The following is a 16,485-nucleotide window of genomic DNA, read 5'->3' as shown; positions in this document are numbered from 1 at the left end:
AAACATTCTCATCGTTACTATACTCTGTGAAGTAGAACTTCACGAAGGTGAAGTTCACACAATCCTCTTCCTGCGGTAGTCGTGCTGTCGCGTATCCGATTATTCCATGTGTAATTACAACGATAATATACGACACGCCTTTTTCAAAGAATTCTGTGTTCATGTACGCGGAGATGTGCATGTGCAAAGGAAATCATCGATGGCGTCGACGACGAGCGGGGAGGGAACGAGGGATGGTCGTATGACCGCGGATATGACGGAGGGGGACACCCAGGCCTTTGACGATGGAGAGAGGGTTTTGGAGGAAACGGCATGGAACCCGCGCACGTGAAAAAGGGACCCGCGTAAATTGAAAGGGGGCACGGCCGTCTTGTTGTGTTTAAAAAGGCAATTTGCGGGCTTGAGATACGGCCTATATATTACGGCGCAACTGCTACGAATGGTGGGAGATAGCTCGGTTGATAGCGAGCTTCTTCTCTTCTGTGCGAAGGGGATTCACCGCGCGCGGACCCCGCCGGCCCCCTTCCTATTCCTTCTCGCCGTGAAATCTCCCCTCCTCGTCTTATGTCGGACCCGGGGCCTCCTACTCTCCCACCACTTGGCAGGCAAATGCGTTTCTTGTGTAGCTCGATGCTCGTTTGTGGACGGGACGATTTACTCGCGGTACAGTCGTATTCAAATATCTGCCTGTCGCGCGAGCGAGCGAGCGAGATCTCGCGAGCTCCTCTTCTGCTTCGCGCTTCGCCGATTTCTTCTCCGTTTCTTCGTTCCTCCATCCTCCCTGCTGCTCTTGTTTCTCCTCGTCCTCTCCCCTTCGGCACTCTTCTCGATTTCTTTATTCCCCATTTCGTCGTGCGCGCCTAATCCACTTACCCTCTTCGCAATTGCCACGGACTTCTAATCCTCTACCGTGGTGTAATTGAGAAGCTATCGATAGCGGCGAACGAGCTCCGGGAGTTCCGGGTTTAATTATCCGGCAGCGACAAACGGGGCAAAGGTGGCGGCGCGTTCGATAATTATGAGCGGACCGTTTTGCCGGCGTGCGCGTTCTCCAAGTTACGCTTTTACGCTTCAAGAGGGTGCAGTGATACGCGACGTAATCGCTGAGGTCGTGTTAATCGCGCTGCAAGTCCATTGCCGTTGATAATGCCAACCTGAAAAGTGACAAGACGTGAACAGGTATTCTCGCGATAAAATATATACTTAAGAATAATTTATTTAAATATATTAAGCAAAGAGAATTTTTTAACTAGAAACTTCTCGCCAATCATGTGTGCCAATAAAATCTTTGTTTTATAATTTTCTCCAAATTCATTTGCGCCTGCAAATATTCCTTTTGGACAAAGAACACTCAGTAACATTTTAGGGCGCAAAAGACTTTTTATACGTGCCGCAGCTATTATATAACTAAATTGCTTCTGAATTGTTGGGAGAATCTGTAATTAAAAGGACGATCCATAATTTTGGAACACCTTTTTCAAATTTACATATGATTTATGGAAGATACACGCGAACATCGATTACTCTTAACCGGTCCGTATATACATCGTCAACAATGTATTAATAAGCGGCTCGTTATTTCGATAATTATACGTCACGATGTGCTGACGAAACACCGCGTCGTTCCTTTCTTCGGATTATCGATAATTCGGTAAGTTGCAAGGTGCAACAATTATAAAATATCTCAGCGTATAATATACATATGCATCAGTTAAACATATGAATATTGAAATCGTTAAGACTACATGTGTGAGTGTGTGTGTGTGCGCGTATGTTTTATCCACGTAATTCAGACTTATTAATATCTCTTAAATTAATAGGTTGTTTAATTTTAGCGATATCTTGTAGCGATTTACACGTCCGCTGGTGCGTATTTATCACAAGCGGCCACGCCCGTTTTATCGATATCGGCTGGAAAGTAGCTTCCGTATTTCGCTGGGGTTGTAGTCTCTTCTCCGTCGGTGGTTCCGCGAAAACTCGATTAAATACAAAGTAGCAACGCCTTAAAAAGCGTTCGCGCTCACTACCAATTATGCCAGTATGGCGTAAAACGTTCCGCACATATTCCCGGCGTCACAAACCGGTTTGAAATAATTTGGCTACTTTCGCAATGCGGTCGGTCAAACGCGAATATGTTTCTCGATAATTATCGCCTACGAAAAAGAGAAAGCATTTTTCGCACTGCGAAAATTACTTGCATTTATTCGAACTGTTGAAGAAATATGAGATCGAGAGAATACGAAAAACATGTAGAAGATTTATAAGTTTAATTTTGCAAATTTGAAAAAAAAAGGTAAGTATTTATAATATCAAAATTACTATTTCTTCAGAACGTCAAGTTAATATAAATTTAATTATGATAGAAGACGTCTTTTTACGTATCGTATATGTTGTACTTGAAATTGTGAAAAAATTGGTACAGTTGCGCATAACTTACTGTTCGATTGTAAAGTTACCATCTGTAAAAAGCTGTATAATGGTGTGTACGATTGCTACCGTTTTTCTAACAGTGTAGAAAATACATTTGTACGCAAGAAGGGTGTACAAGCTCATTTGCACAATCTGTGTGACAATCGTAATAAATTTCATCTCGATATCGATCTCTTTATGTTACTTAGTAGCGCGATCTAGGAATGTTACATCCTCGGGCGTTTACTTCTCCGGCGGGCATCATAAATATCACAGCAATTCCAATTAACTTTATCTCTATCTGTACAAATTATACAGAACGTCGTCGCTAAATTCACTATTGGACGCGAAGATGTACGAAGAATTTGTAGAAGCAAGATACATCCTCCGCGCGATGCAATCTAATCAAATTTCTAAGTTTAATTGTTGTAAAACAATTCTTTCTTTTATCTAGAAAAATTATATAAATTTGATTTTATTTTTTATTTAGTTTTACAGATTTACAACGTATATCGTACAAAACTTTAGATTTTAGCAGTACAAATATGTGTTGTCATGTACATTATTTATAACAGCCGACACATTATTTGGTAAGATAACCTCTGCACTGGTTTTCTCCACTCAACTTACATGGTACATCGACACGGCGTTTAATTAATGTTGGCATAACGGATAGATAGGGGAGAAACACGTCGTGACTTCTGTAGAAGAGATCTCCGTGTAAACATAGAATGGGGATGCTCGATTTAGTATGTTCGTTGTATCAATTTATGTTTGATGCCTTTTTTGAGTGGAAAAATATGTATTTCTTGCATCAATTGTAATTATTGATTTTAATTTAAATTCTCACAAATGTGATATTTAAAGTCATCTGATCGTTTTTTTTTTCAAGTAAAAATTTGACAAAATCAATAAATGTAAAATATTTCTATAAGTTTTACTCATCTTAAGCTCCGTATCTTACAATAAATTTCAGTAAAACAATGAATAACGATTAGGTTGGTCGTAGATTATTATTACCGGCAGAACCAAGAATCGATGAAATGATAGCAAGAATTATTGCACGTCGAATCGCGATGTGGAGGTGAGATGCAGTGAAATACGTTTAAAAAATACAATTACAGCGTGATAATAGAGTGATGTATGGCTCGCCCGAGCGTGATGCACGAAGCTAAGAGGGTGAAAACCTCCGCGCCGTTACCTCGCACTACCGAAGTTTCCAATCTATAAGGTATCAACAGTTGCCTTAGCTGCGCGTTGTATACCTTCGGGACCTACGATTTAGAATGTTGATATAACGGATGGGTGAGCACAAGAAAAGCTCCGCGCGCACCTCCTCTCCACCATGGAGGAGATTGAGAGAGGGAATAAAAAAACTCTTGCGACTCGTATATCGAATTTCACACTACATACTTCCCGGCTATTTAAACCGCGTCTATGTACACTTCATTATATACATTCGAATGGCAAAAACTTCCTCGCCACCCGGGAAGTTTTACGGTGTAAATTTAATCTGGTGCATGTGGAAGAAAACTCCGAAAAAACAAGTAATTTTTAAAGTAATTTAAAAACAGTTGTAAATTACTTTAAAAATTTAAGTTTTAATTTACAAATACATTGCTCACGTACATTGTGTAGAGCTGACAAAAAGAGGTTGCAAGTTTTGCACTTTAATGTGAAATATACATACATCTCAGTTTTTCCTCATTCTATCGATTAGCCGACGAACTTGTGCCCTATTAACCGTCGAGGGATGATGCCCATCAGGGATGAAACGCTGAGGCGTCGCGGTTAAACTTTCGAAAGCTCGCGGCGCGGAAGCGGGTTTCGAGAGAAACAGAGGAAGAGAGCGAGAGAGAGAAACTAACGACCGGGCGCGTTTGTTCCGCGCATATACCTTCGGGAGTCGCGATTCGGAATGTTGATATAACGGATGAGTGAACAAGAAAAGCATCGCGGCGGGCCCTCTGTCCGTCCCTTTTCTTCGTTGCCCGTTCTCTCACCCATTCTCTCGCTCCTGCGCGAAGGGCTCTCGCGATCCTCTCTCGGGCGCTCGTATCCGGCAAAAAAGCATCGGCGCCGGTACATTGAACCCGGCAAGAGTTCCGCCACACGTTCGCGAGGCCGTTTCAGTATTTGACTGTTCCGTGCAGCGGCAGCGGCTCTCCTCCTCCCGGACTCGACTCCCGTCGAGACGACAGAACGCCATAAGCAACCAATTTAAATGTAAATTGAAAACCACCGCGGCATACAAATTGTTCGACTCGCCGTCAAAAAATACTGCGAGCAAAGATCAAACGGAAGACAAGACACGCGGGCGAAATAGGGTGGCGTATATGGGGCCGATGGTCGAGATAGAACGAGAAAAGGTGCTTCGAAGAAGGGCACCTCGGCGACGACGGAGGCCCTGACCTTCGCGCCCGGATCTGTCCGACTTGTGTATCACCCTTTTCTTTCTGTTACCGGGGAAGAAAAGTAAGGAAGAGCCTCGTCGTGGTGTTTGTTCCACCCTACGGCGGACACAGATCCCGTGCTACTATATGCTAGACTGCCCTCTAAATATTTGCCTTCCCGTCGTCCCGACGAAGAGTCTTCTCGCCGTGCCACGTAATGCCGTTCCATACGAGAGCGCGGCCAGCGATAGTGATCGCCGGAGAGAAAAACTTCCCCGGTATTCAGGCACTTCCCTCTTTCGACATTCTTTCTGTCTCTCTCTCACTCTTCGAAGGGCCGTTGTCCTGAATTTCTACTGCACGCTCGGCGCGCGATCAGAAGAAATGAGATTAATGGATCAGTTTATCCTCTCCATTAACGATTTCGAATCGCGCGCGGGTTCAGCCAAGAATTAATTTCCCATTTCAAAAGTTACATGTATATATATATAGACAGGAAGGATTCGACTTACCATAATTTTCATGGATTTGATTCGTTTCCCGACGAGCTGTTGAATATTCTCTCCCTTATTACGAACGATTTCTGTAATCAACATCAGGCACATTCGAGTCGAGCATGCAGTGGCCGAATTCGACGTAAATAATCGTTCACATTACGCTCTTTCAAAGAGAAAACAAATAATATTTATTTTTCTTAATTAATTTCAGTATTTACGCTGAATATGTGTGTTATTTCTTCTGAAGAAAAAATAATGTTTCAACTTTTGTGATCTTTGTATAACGAGAAATTTATTTTTACAAATGTATTTTGCGTCGAGATGTTATTCAAATTATTTTTGACGTATTTTACTCTCGCCAAAAATACATTTTTTCGAACGTCGGTACTTTCTATAAAAAAAAAAAAACACGACAATAATGTACTTGAATTAATTGATGCACATAACATTTTAGTTTCTTTTCAATCGCGCGCTAGTTGTGCGTTAATTCATTCTCGACGAAACGAACAATATAGATTCGATGCTGGAATGATGTTGCGACTAATTCATCTCGCGGTGTGTCATTAGCTGTCGCGGACACGCACTCGGCATTCGGGAACATTTCCGGTTACGTTTACAACGCGGCGTTGGTATAAATTTTTGACGACGACGTACGTGCCGTCCGTGTCATGATTTATCGATTCCAGTCAGTTAACATCGACAGCCGCAGACAGAGGTAATGCAGCACAGCATCAGCAAACCCGATAGAGCGCGGCCGATCGTTAGCTGCTGCCGGCCCAAGGTTGCGGTAACATTTCGTCTCGATTGTATCTCGCGGACGTTCGACACGTTACGCGCAATCAATACGCACACACTCGGCGTCCCTCGAAGGGACCGAGCGAAATATCGCGATAATGCACAGGCACGTGTGTCCCAAAACGTGCTAATTTAAATTACCGTGCTTTCAGCCTGACGTAGCGCACGCGTAAATTTAAATTTCTGAAATGGGATGCAGAGCGCGCGCGCGCCGATAGGAGAGTGCTTGTTAGCGCCGTGGTAGCCATCAACATAATTAACCCCCTAAGTGGAGACGCCTGTGTATCATTATTAGTACACGCCTCGATGTTATGGGGTTCGAATGTGCTTACGAGAATTTAGGTTCGCGTCAGGTGGCCTGATTTAAGCGCACGTAACGCGAAATATCCAATTAAGTCATAATGGGGTCTCTCCTATTGCACCCCGGTATATAACCATCCATCGTTGCACAGCGCGCGATATTTACACTCACAAGGAAGGGTCTTTTGATACGATGAACGTGCAACGTAACGAGAGCCTCCTTGATTCGATCTACTTTCCGGAACGTAAAAGCTGCGGAGCACAGCTCAGGGCGTACGTGCCCCGCCAAGATACGCCAATTCAGCATATTGCTTCGAAATCAAAGGAGAAACGTATAACGAAACTCTTAACGCAACGACCTAGTTCGTTAAACGCGCACCATCTCGCGTGTATATACGTGACTATCCTACCGAACAATATCCTCGTTCTCGCCATCCTCGCACGATCTCGCTCAACGAAGATGTATGTATTCTATTCCTTCCCAACTTCTCCTGTCCGCGTATAAGCATGCCGCGGAAATATATCTCGCGCGGCATTATGCGATCCGGGTATTGCGATCAATCTGAAGAATACTGATCCGTTTTTTCACTCCTTTTGACTTGCAGTTCGCAACGGGTATTCTTGCGTACCTGTTGCTCTTTCGGAAGGACTTGATATTCGATTGAACTTAGCTGTCAGGTCCGTGCGATATTCGCAGCAGGGTGTAGAGGTATGGGCCACGCCGCCCCGCAGTCCGCACTCGAATCACAGCATTTTCAAGGCGGACGCCGTTCTGATCACGCTGCCGCTGGGCGTCCTCAAGCTCTCGCCGACCAACGGAGGAGTCAGCTTCCTCCCGCAACTTCCGGAATGGAAGACTCAGGCCATTGACCGACTCGGCTTCGGCAATTTGAACAAAGTAAGTGACACGTGTGTGTGTTTTCGGTGAGTTTGTGGAGCGATCTGATATATGTATATATGCCACTCGCGAGAAGGACGACGGTTCTGTCGCAAGCGTCGGTGCATTAAGATTGCATAATCGCGCATTAAGTTTTATCACCGATTGCCCGCTGGCAGATTTCAGTAGCAATTAAAGTTTTCTTAACGAACGAGAATCACACATCGAAGGACTCGAGAACATTTAACGTACGTCAATAACGAGATAAGGAATGCTGTAACAATTAAACATTGTCCGAAAAGAAATGAGGCAAAAGTTTATACGAAGCACGTCGTACATCACAAGGTCAAGTGCAGTCTTAATACTGTTTTACGAAATACACTAAATTATAAGAGCTTGTGTAGTTTTTTAAAATTAAGTTAGCGCTTAGATCTCAGATGTGAAATATTCAATGTTTCCTAGTGAGTAGAATCATGTCAAGCGCCGTAGAAAATTATAGCAAGAAGGTAAATCAGGTCTGGAAAATCAAGATTGATCGTTTAAATTAAAACCTTAAAAATTAACATTGTTTGCACAATCTTTGCGGGTTGAAGTTTCCACACTTGTAATTTTTATCCCGCAATTTTCCCTTTAATTTCTCAGGTAGTACTATGCTTCGAGCGCATTTTCTGGGATCCCACGGCCAATTTGTTCGGCCACGTGGGAAGTACCACCGCGTCACGCGGCGAGCTCTTCTTGTTCTGGAACTTATACAAGGCGCCTGTCCTGTTGGCCCTCGTCGCCGGCGAAGCGGCTGGCGTAATGGAACATGTCAGTGACGATGTTATCGTCGGCCGTTGCATCGCCGTACTGAAAGTAAGTGGATGAAATTTCTAGCTGGCGCGCGAAAGCCGAAGAGCCATATCTCTCCCGATCGCGATAGTCTCGACTCTTCAACTTCAACATTTGCTTTTACAGGGTATTTTTGGCAATCAAGTTGTACCACAGCCGCGCGAAAGCGTCGTAACGAGGTGGCGGGCGGATCCCTGGGCACGAGGTTCTTACAGTTTCGTCGCAGTCGGCAGTTCCGGCAGCGATTACGATCTGCTTGCGGCACCCGTGTCACCTCCCGGTATAAAGGGTCCGTCGCAGCCAAAAGTGTTTTTCGCAGGTAAATATTAAATATTAGCGATTCATCTTCGATTTGTTTCATAATGTGACATTAGTGAAAAGCGAACAACTCTAACCGGTCGTCTTTTTAACTTTTCTCTCTGATGGATATATTTGAATTTATAGCATTTCGTATTTGCATTTCTGCAAATATACATGTATATGTACATATATTCGTGTCTCTTTTGCGTTTCCATCGATTGATGTGCAACGCAATTTACTTCACTGCGAAATTCCGTTTCCGACGTGCGTTCAATAACTTCGTACACGTTATTTGTAGATCTTATTCGCGACATATCGTTTATGCAAACACTCGCAAATGAGTATTCGTCGAATTCAGCGAAGCTGATTGACGTCAAGAGACGCTTGTAACAAATTACCAAATGTAAAGAGTGTTTTGCGCAGAGTCTTAATGTAAAAACTGCGTGTATTAATTTGTACATGTTGAATGAATAAATTTTCAGGAGAACACACTATACGAAATTATCCAGCCACTGTACATGGGGCATTCCTAAGCGGGCTTCGCGAGGGTGGACGCATAGCCGATCTGCTTTGCGGAGCTCCTTATTCCACTGTACCAACGAGTTCATCGGCAACAGGGAGCACATCGGGAAATACCGAGAGCACGAACGCGACTTAGTTTCATTCACGACTATTGTGTTTCTGTTTTTCTTTTAGAGAAAAAAATTCGCGGGACAATCAGTCGTCGAAAAGTTATCGAGGAATGTTGGAGCGGAACGAAAAGCCGATGCGAAAGAACAGAGACAAACAAAATACTTCGGTGATTCGTGTAGACTAACGAAATGAATAAATATTCGTATTCGTTAACGTGCTCATTATTATTGTTGCAATTTATGTATATACAAAACATGAACGTGATCAATAATGTGTAATTTAATTTGTTATGATAGTGAATGAGTTTGATTAGAAGAATTGACTGAAAGAATATTAAGTAATTATTTGTAACGCTCAATTTTTCATAGCACACTTGTGTACATGTTTGACATATTTACGTATATACATATACTTAAGCATATATGTATATATATGTATATATATGCTCAGCATACACAAGTCAAATATTTCATATCTATTATCACGTAGACGTTTTACTTTATACTGTAATTATTTTTATCCGTAAGAAAACATCTTTTCACCGCTTGTACTAAGTGATTTTTTATATTCTTTCACATACATAGCTTTTAATGCTCATAAGTGTTTTTAAGATTTTCCTAATTCTTCCATTATTTCTTTCTCTTCATATGTATACATAATTTAAGGTGGCTTATACACTTTGTGGTAAGTCTGCTTATGCGTTTTTATAATTGAAAAGTATTATTATTTATAATATCACAGTATCTTGATATTGAATAGACGAGAAGACGATATGCTCCCTCATAAACTGCGTACAAATATGACGAGTTGTACAGACTAAATTTAATTCCGATGATTTGACAAAAGGTGTAGCGAAAAAGAGGTTTATTTATGTAATATTGTTATCGTCACATATGCATATGCTGTTTAAATCTATTAAAGCTGATATAAATATATCGAAATTTCATCGGATGTGTTTTATTTTTGGAGTACATGCATCCTGATTATTTTCATACGCGATAGGCTATTTGTGTTTGTTCAAACAAGAACACATGTGATTATCATGAAACAATATCGCAGTGTTACACGTATATGACAAATAAAATTTTATCGTATAAAAACTTTTATTTATTACATCATAAAGACGGAATTTTGTGGCATCACATTGTATTGAATGTAAAGGTTTACATTCCTGCGCAAATGCGTCTAACCGGCTTATTATTGTATTGTTCAACCATTCGTGTGATTATAGAACAAATAATGCAATCAAATGGACATATAAAATTAAAAAAAAAAAAAAAACATGGATTATAAAATTTGGTACATATGTATGTATAATAAAGAATTTATGTAGAATATAATTCACAAAAGAAGTATTATATACACACTCTATCATTGGAAATCTTTTGATGTTTTTAATTTTTTCTCAATCCTTTAATCTCCTCCCGTATACTCTAAAATAATAAAACTTGTTATTCTAAGCTTGAATAAATTTTAAATAATGCTTCTCTATAAAATTTGCAATAAATGTATGTGCCATTTTCGAATTCGCGCGATCTTGGTTTAATCAATCATAGCTAATAACATATTTATATAGTAACCAACTCTCTCTGGTCTATATTAGATTTCCTATCTAATTTGGGAATATTGAATATTCGATCATTCCGGTACGGATATTACATTGCATGCATCGCCGCAGGCGCATTATTTTGAGCTGTTCAGATTTCCACTAATGCAAGCAACTTTGAAATGCGTTTACCAAATTTCTATGGCTGTCCTAATAATATATGGTCGCATGCATATCTGAACGTATAATTTTATGAAATGACATTAAATATGTAATCTAACGCATATACGTGTTCAAATTTTATTCACATTTTTATCAATAATAAAAAATATATTCATTAATAATATATTTATTAATAAAAATTAAAAATTTAAGATTTAAATTCAATTTTTTAGTTGTGCGCTTTTCTCTCTCTCTCTCTCTCTCTCTCTCTCTCTCTCTCTCTCTCTCTGCTTTTTCTCTCTTTGTATCTTGTTGTCGAGAAAATATTTCGATAAGGGCGTATATTGTCATAGCAACCGTTACTGCAAACAAGCTGGCAAACTTGGAACGCACATTATCCAAAGTAATACTGTTTAGAGTTTTCTTGACGTTTTCATCACTTTTTACGGTTGATTCTCCAAAGATGAGTTTGGCTTTAGTGCCCAAAATACAATACAGTTTTCCCCGACCGACAAAGTATCCCATTGACGTTCTCGGTACGGCAAATGTATCTTTCGGACACAAGTTGCGCGAACGCGAAAGTTGTCACGCTGTAAAGTACCGTAGTTCGCGTAGATCCATCTTTGAAAGCACAGAGGAACGACCGGATGATAAGAGAGAGTACGAGCACTTTCTTAAAACTCTGGAATTCGAAAAAGAAACCGATCGAAAGATCAGGAACAAGAATCTTCGTCAACGAATCCATCAAGGTATTAGTATAAAAAAACGACATTGATATAACTGCTATTATCTGCAATGTTTAAAAAACTTTAAAATAAATAAAACCGACTCTCTTACAAAAATTCCTAAATAGTTTTGTACGTAAAAATTACATGTACAATTTCCAATTAACTTCTCACATAAAATTAATAAATTTTACTGTTTATTTTATGTAAATTTAATATATATTATAATATAGTAATAATATATATTTTTTTATTGAATATTATAATTAAATGAATTTTTAATTTTTAATTGTGCAAATATTGCACATTTGTATAACATTTTAATTTACTTGTTACACATAAAAATACATGTATTTTTTATTTTTTTATTTCAACAATTGGTGATACATCTCGCGTTACAAAAGAAATAAACAGAAAAATACTGATGGTTATTAGTGCAACAATCACTCTCCAGATTTATCGGCATACGAGGAGAACTTGCAAATACGTAGAGAAAAACTGCGTAATCTTTTATTGAACGAGGAGGCGAGTCTAATTAGAGAGATTGAAGAAAAGTCACGACAAAGTGATGACATTCGACGTAGGGAAATGGACGCAAGAGCGCAAGAGTTGAAGAACCAACAGGAGAAGGAACAAGAGGCGTTGGTGGCTGCTAAACGCAGACTGCAACAAATATCGCACTCAGATATCAAGCAAGAGTTGTCGAAGAGATACGCGATCGACGCGAAGCGGTGCAACGTGGCGCAGATGGCTGATAAGGAAGTGAAGAAATTAGCGGAAAAGGAATTGGACGCTATGTGTCACAAGATGATGTTGAAGGAACTCGAAACGAAAGAACGTAAAGAGGCGGAAGAGGCGAAAAGGCGAACTTTGGCACAACGAGAGACGATGTCCACTTTGGCCAAGCAAGTAGCGGACAAATTGGCGCTGGAAGACGAGAGGAAGCGGATTATCAAGAGCGAGCGGGAACAACTGAAACAACTGCAGGAGGACGTGCGTCAAGCGGAGTTGAAGAATCTCGAAGCGGAAAGACAAAAGCGGGAAAAGTTGAAGAAGGAATTTCAGGAGCACATTCTGACGACGAGAAAATATCTCGCCGAGCGCGCTCAGGAAGAAGCCAAGATGGATCGCGTGTTTAAAACGATGGCTGAGGAGGAACTAGCCAAGGAGAAAGCTCGCACAAAAAAGAACCCGGCGGCGCTCCGGGCGGAATCATCAGCCTACTTTAAGTATTTGGAGGAACTGCGGAAGGAAGAAGCCAGACGGAATCTGGAGATGGAAGCAATCATTCGGCAGTCACACAAGGACGCCGAGGCAAGACGCGAGCTCGCGCTCGAGAAATCTAAGGAAGCTCGCAAGCGTGCCATACAGGAAGTTCTTCGCGGCCGAGAAGAACAATTGCGGGAGAAGCGAGAGACGGAGGAGAAAGAACGGCGCCTGAAGATGGAGGAGAAGGAGGCGCTCGAGAGGCAGATCGAGATGGACGCCAACTTGACCGCGATGGAGCAGAAAGAAAGCAGACAAAGAGCGCTTCGTTACGGGTTGGAGCTCAAAGAGCAGCACAAGCACGTCGAAACGATGAGACGCCGCGAATTGGAAGAGGACCGCAAGTTCCACAAGGCCGAGACGAAGAGGCAGATAGAGGAGCATCAGAGGCTCGGCGAGCTGTTGAAAGCTTCCGAAAACATCACGCCGCCGCATCCGTTTAAGATTCTCTTCAACAATTGCGCTGGTCGTGAACCGGAAAGAGAGAAACATTACTCTTGTTCTCCGGCTTTAATTTCCACGTAAAATCTTGCTGCTATGCTAACAACTTGTCAGGATATATTACTTTTCCGACGTGTTGATACGTAAAGATTTATGAAAAGGTGCAACTATACCGAATAATCGACGAATCGCTATATCAATGAAGATACTAAGTAACTATAATAGAATGCGAGAGAAAAGTAGCCGACAACGAGACGTCAAAGTGTGTAATGTTTGATTTTTTTGCGGAAAAATATAAAAACTTCAATCGTGTACTTTTTATATAAATATTTCTTAGTCATTTTTATACGTAATTTATATGCTGTGTATACACACATTAAATTTTTTACTTATTATATTTTTTACACTTTCTTTATATACACGTGAATGTGAGTTTCATAACAGTATTGCTGTAATAAAAAAAAAAGCTATTAACGATAAATCTATAGTAGTTGTATTCATGTTCATTTATTTTTGATAAAGTTACCTGTCTACACGGAATATTGAAATTGTCAATAAATGTAACTATTACGTCCTCTCTCTTTCTCTCTTTGTTGTATCAATTTTGTAAAATGTATCTACTTTTCCGTGAAATATTAACGAATATTGAATAAAAGACAGTAAACAAAGTAAGTGCCGCGTGAAATTGAAAATTGAACAATCAGAATATACCCGCGGGCGCGACTGTGCCGATCGAAAAAATGCTCTCCCGTGTATCGTTCGAACCGCTGCAGTTGGCGCTCGTATCAAAGGCGCTTCCCTCAATTTTCTGCTCTCCGTTCCTACCATCCGTCGGATGCTGCAGGATTCAGCAGCCGGAGCAGCTGCTTAAGCGGTACGTGTTTATCGACGGAAACGCGGCTTTTGCCGTGGCAATTCAACGCGCACAGAATCACAAGAATGCTGCCGCATTTAACATTAAAATCTTATTTTCTATCCCTTTTTTTTTTTCTCTCTGTCCTCTCTGCCCTCTCTCTCTCTCTTCCTCAAAGAAAATTTAATGTAAAGAAATTTGCAACGGACGCGGTTTCGTGAACATGGTTTTCACAGGCATCCTAATGATTCCGCTTACATGGTATCGTTTCCCCCGTACGACGAGAGAAATTATGATGAAGACTTAAGCGAATGCAATCTCCCGCATTATGGAGTATTTTGCCGAAACACGACACAACATAACACGCCCCGATCTCTCGAGAATGAAATGTACATATATTACATTAAAATGCGCCGCGCATTACATCAAGATTTACGAACACATTTACACCGTAATTCGCTGTGTTCGCGCGCACGTGATCTGTACGACATATAGCGATCGGTTATATAAATCTTCATTAGACGCGGACAACCGGGATCACATTTTACAGATTGCGGCGTTTAACGAGAAAACCGTAAGAATTTGTAAGCTCTCTTTTTCTTTTATTGAATACATTTTGCAATATATTATATTTGTGATTTATCTTTTTGTTTCACGCAGTCGCCTGTGCGAAAAAATAACGTGCGCACCGGTTTATACCAAATTCTTCTTTTTAGATTTTTCGAAAAAAAAAGGTTTCGCGATAATGGCAACCCGCGCGTATCCGCCTCTTTTTCAGCGCGATTTCATCCAAGAGTACCGGTCGGGACTTTTTTCCCGCATCGTCAACCGCTCCACTTGACATCGCCCGTCGAGCATTCCCTAGCGACGCACGCTTCGAGCATGCATGCGTGCATGTATGAATACGCGCGTCAGCTTAATATCGTAGTAGACCGCCCGTTCGTGATTGATCGAACGCTGCCGGCTAGACAGCGCAGTTTGTCTCGAGATTCACCCCAGCGGTTAGAGGGGTTGACTCGGCTCCGCGCGTCTACTGATTGACTCGAGCTTTGAGACTCGCGACATTGCGTTTTGTCCGGGTCGACTCGAGCCGCGGGGCAAATGCGTTCGTCGTCCTACATATTTCTTCTTTCGTTTCTCGGCGAATTATTTCACTTGGTTACTCGAGGACAGACGCGCACCTGCGCGGGTATATGCAACGATTATCGGTGGACGGAGCGCCTCTCTCGGGAACCGCGGAGACAAAGGCAAGGCGAAAGAGGAAGGAGACAACGCCGACGGGGAAGCCGAGAAACTGACTTGAGAGACCGGACGGAGAAGCGAAGAAGAAGGAGAGACGAGAGAAAAGACGGAAAGAGAACGAAGAAGAAGAGGAAACGCAGAGGGTTGCGCGCTCTGCGATAGAGCGAGTGGACTCTGCCTCTAGGGATGTTCTTTTGACAGTCATGTCGCTGTCGTCTCCTAAGGTCCCCCGACGGCATTGCATTAATCTTCTTCTTCCGACCCCGCCTTATTGAAAATTCTACAGAGCGCTTCACAGTTTTTGCCGCGGACGTCTTTTATACCCCACCATCGTCGCTTCCCACATTTCCCCGTTCGCTCTTCACGCTCACAGGCCGAACATCCCTCGCGATGAGGGCGAGTTACCTTGTGCTGCGTTCTCGTGCGTTTCGTCACCCGAAGAGAGCACTGTCTTGCCTATCTTTTTTTTCTCTTTTTTTTCTTTTTCTCTCTCTCTCTCTCTTGCTATGTCATCCGTCGACGCGTCGAAGCTTCAGCACAATGATCGATAACGTTATCAATCACCGCATCGGTAAGTCTATCCAACCCCTGTCCCCACCGGTAGTGGCGACCGACGTCGGTCGCACCAACGCCCACATGCGTATTCCGCACACCTCGGTAACCACGAATGCCTACTGCCGGAAGTGCACGCATCCGACTCCCGATAAACGCGTCTGCTGCTCGGAGAGTTTGCGAGACGGACCTCGCGCGAGGAAATAGAGGGAGATTCGATTGCGCGAACCCTCGAGAGACGTCGAATTAATTCCGCCGCGATGGAGCCGCGCGATATGCAACCGATGAAATGGCGGTTTTGATGTAGATGTTCCCAAATCGGAAGTTCATGCCGGGGGATGGCGGCAGGAATTAACGGGCGATAAGTACTGATACACTTACGAGACGGAACGATATGCTTTGTGCGGGTCGTAATAGAATGAGGACAGTGTGTAACAGCGAATCAGTTATCGAGTTTTCACTTAGTTTAAAGTCATCTGACATTAAATTGTTTTTAACGTTTAGCTACGTAACGTAACTGATATGTGAAATCAATAATGTGCATTTCTCTTTTAATTAAAGTGAACTTTTGACGCGCGTGCGTAGTTTTCGAAACAGAACTACGCGAATGCTAGTTAGCAAACAAAGCGAACATATAAAATAATTACTCTCTCATTTTATTCT

At 41.9% G+C, this 16,485-nt stretch overlaps 2 protein-coding genes across 3 annotated transcripts in view; both read left to right on the top strand.

Moving 5' to 3' along the window:
- LOC109854993 (lysine-specific histone demethylase 1A) overlaps positions 1–9,981 on the top strand; it is a 92,481-nt gene extending 82,500 nt beyond the window's left edge. The window contains exons 11-14 of the mRNA XM_020428706.1: positions 7,000–7,292; positions 7,914–8,126; positions 8,229–8,421; positions 8,885–9,981. Coding sequence (XP_020284295.1) covers positions 7,000–7,292; positions 7,914–8,126; positions 8,229–8,421; positions 8,885–9,060 — 875 coding nt within the window. The 3' untranslated portion in view covers positions 9,061–9,981. The remainder of the gene's footprint in view (positions 1–6,999; positions 7,293–7,913; positions 8,127–8,228; positions 8,422–8,884) is intronic.
- Positions 9,982–11,127: 1,146 nt separating this feature from the next.
- LOC109854994 (vicilin-like seed storage protein At2g18540) lies at positions 11,128–13,501 on the top strand. 2 transcript variants are annotated; one of them, XM_020428707.1, is made up of 2 exons: positions 11,128–11,492; positions 11,923–13,501. In XM_020428707.1, exons 1-2 carry the CDS (start codon positions 11,207–11,209, stop codon positions 13,257–13,259), a joined length of 1,623 nt encoding a protein of 540 aa, XP_020284296.1. In that variant the 5' UTR covers positions 11,128–11,206; the 3' UTR covers positions 13,260–13,501. The 2 variants fall into 2 exon arrangements, with proteins under 2 accessions (XP_020284296.1, XP_020284297.1); XM_020428708.1 differs by having other exon boundaries at positions 11,292–11,492; positions 11,904–13,501.
- Positions 13,502–16,485: the final 2,984 nt, after the last annotated feature.

This window comes from Pseudomyrmex gracilis, unplaced genomic scaffold (assembly GCF_002006095.1).
Source record: "Pseudomyrmex gracilis isolate BER0280 unplaced genomic scaffold, ASM200609v1 scaffold_77, whole genome shotgun sequence".
NCBI classification, from domain to species: Eukaryota; Metazoa; Arthropoda; class Insecta; order Hymenoptera; family Formicidae; genus Pseudomyrmex; species Pseudomyrmex gracilis.
This window is presented reverse-complemented; position numbering and strand designations above follow the sequence as displayed.

Excerpts from the sequence above, each read along its gene's own strand:
- LOC109854994 (XM_020428707.1), top strand. The coding sequence starts at position 11,207 with ATGAGTTTGGCTTTAGTGCCCAAAATACAATACAGTTTTCCCCGACCG. Across the intron at positions 11,493-11,922 it reads TCGTCAACGAATCCATCAAG|ATTTATCGGCATACGAGGAG; the intron begins GTATTAGTATAA and ends ATCACTCTCCAG.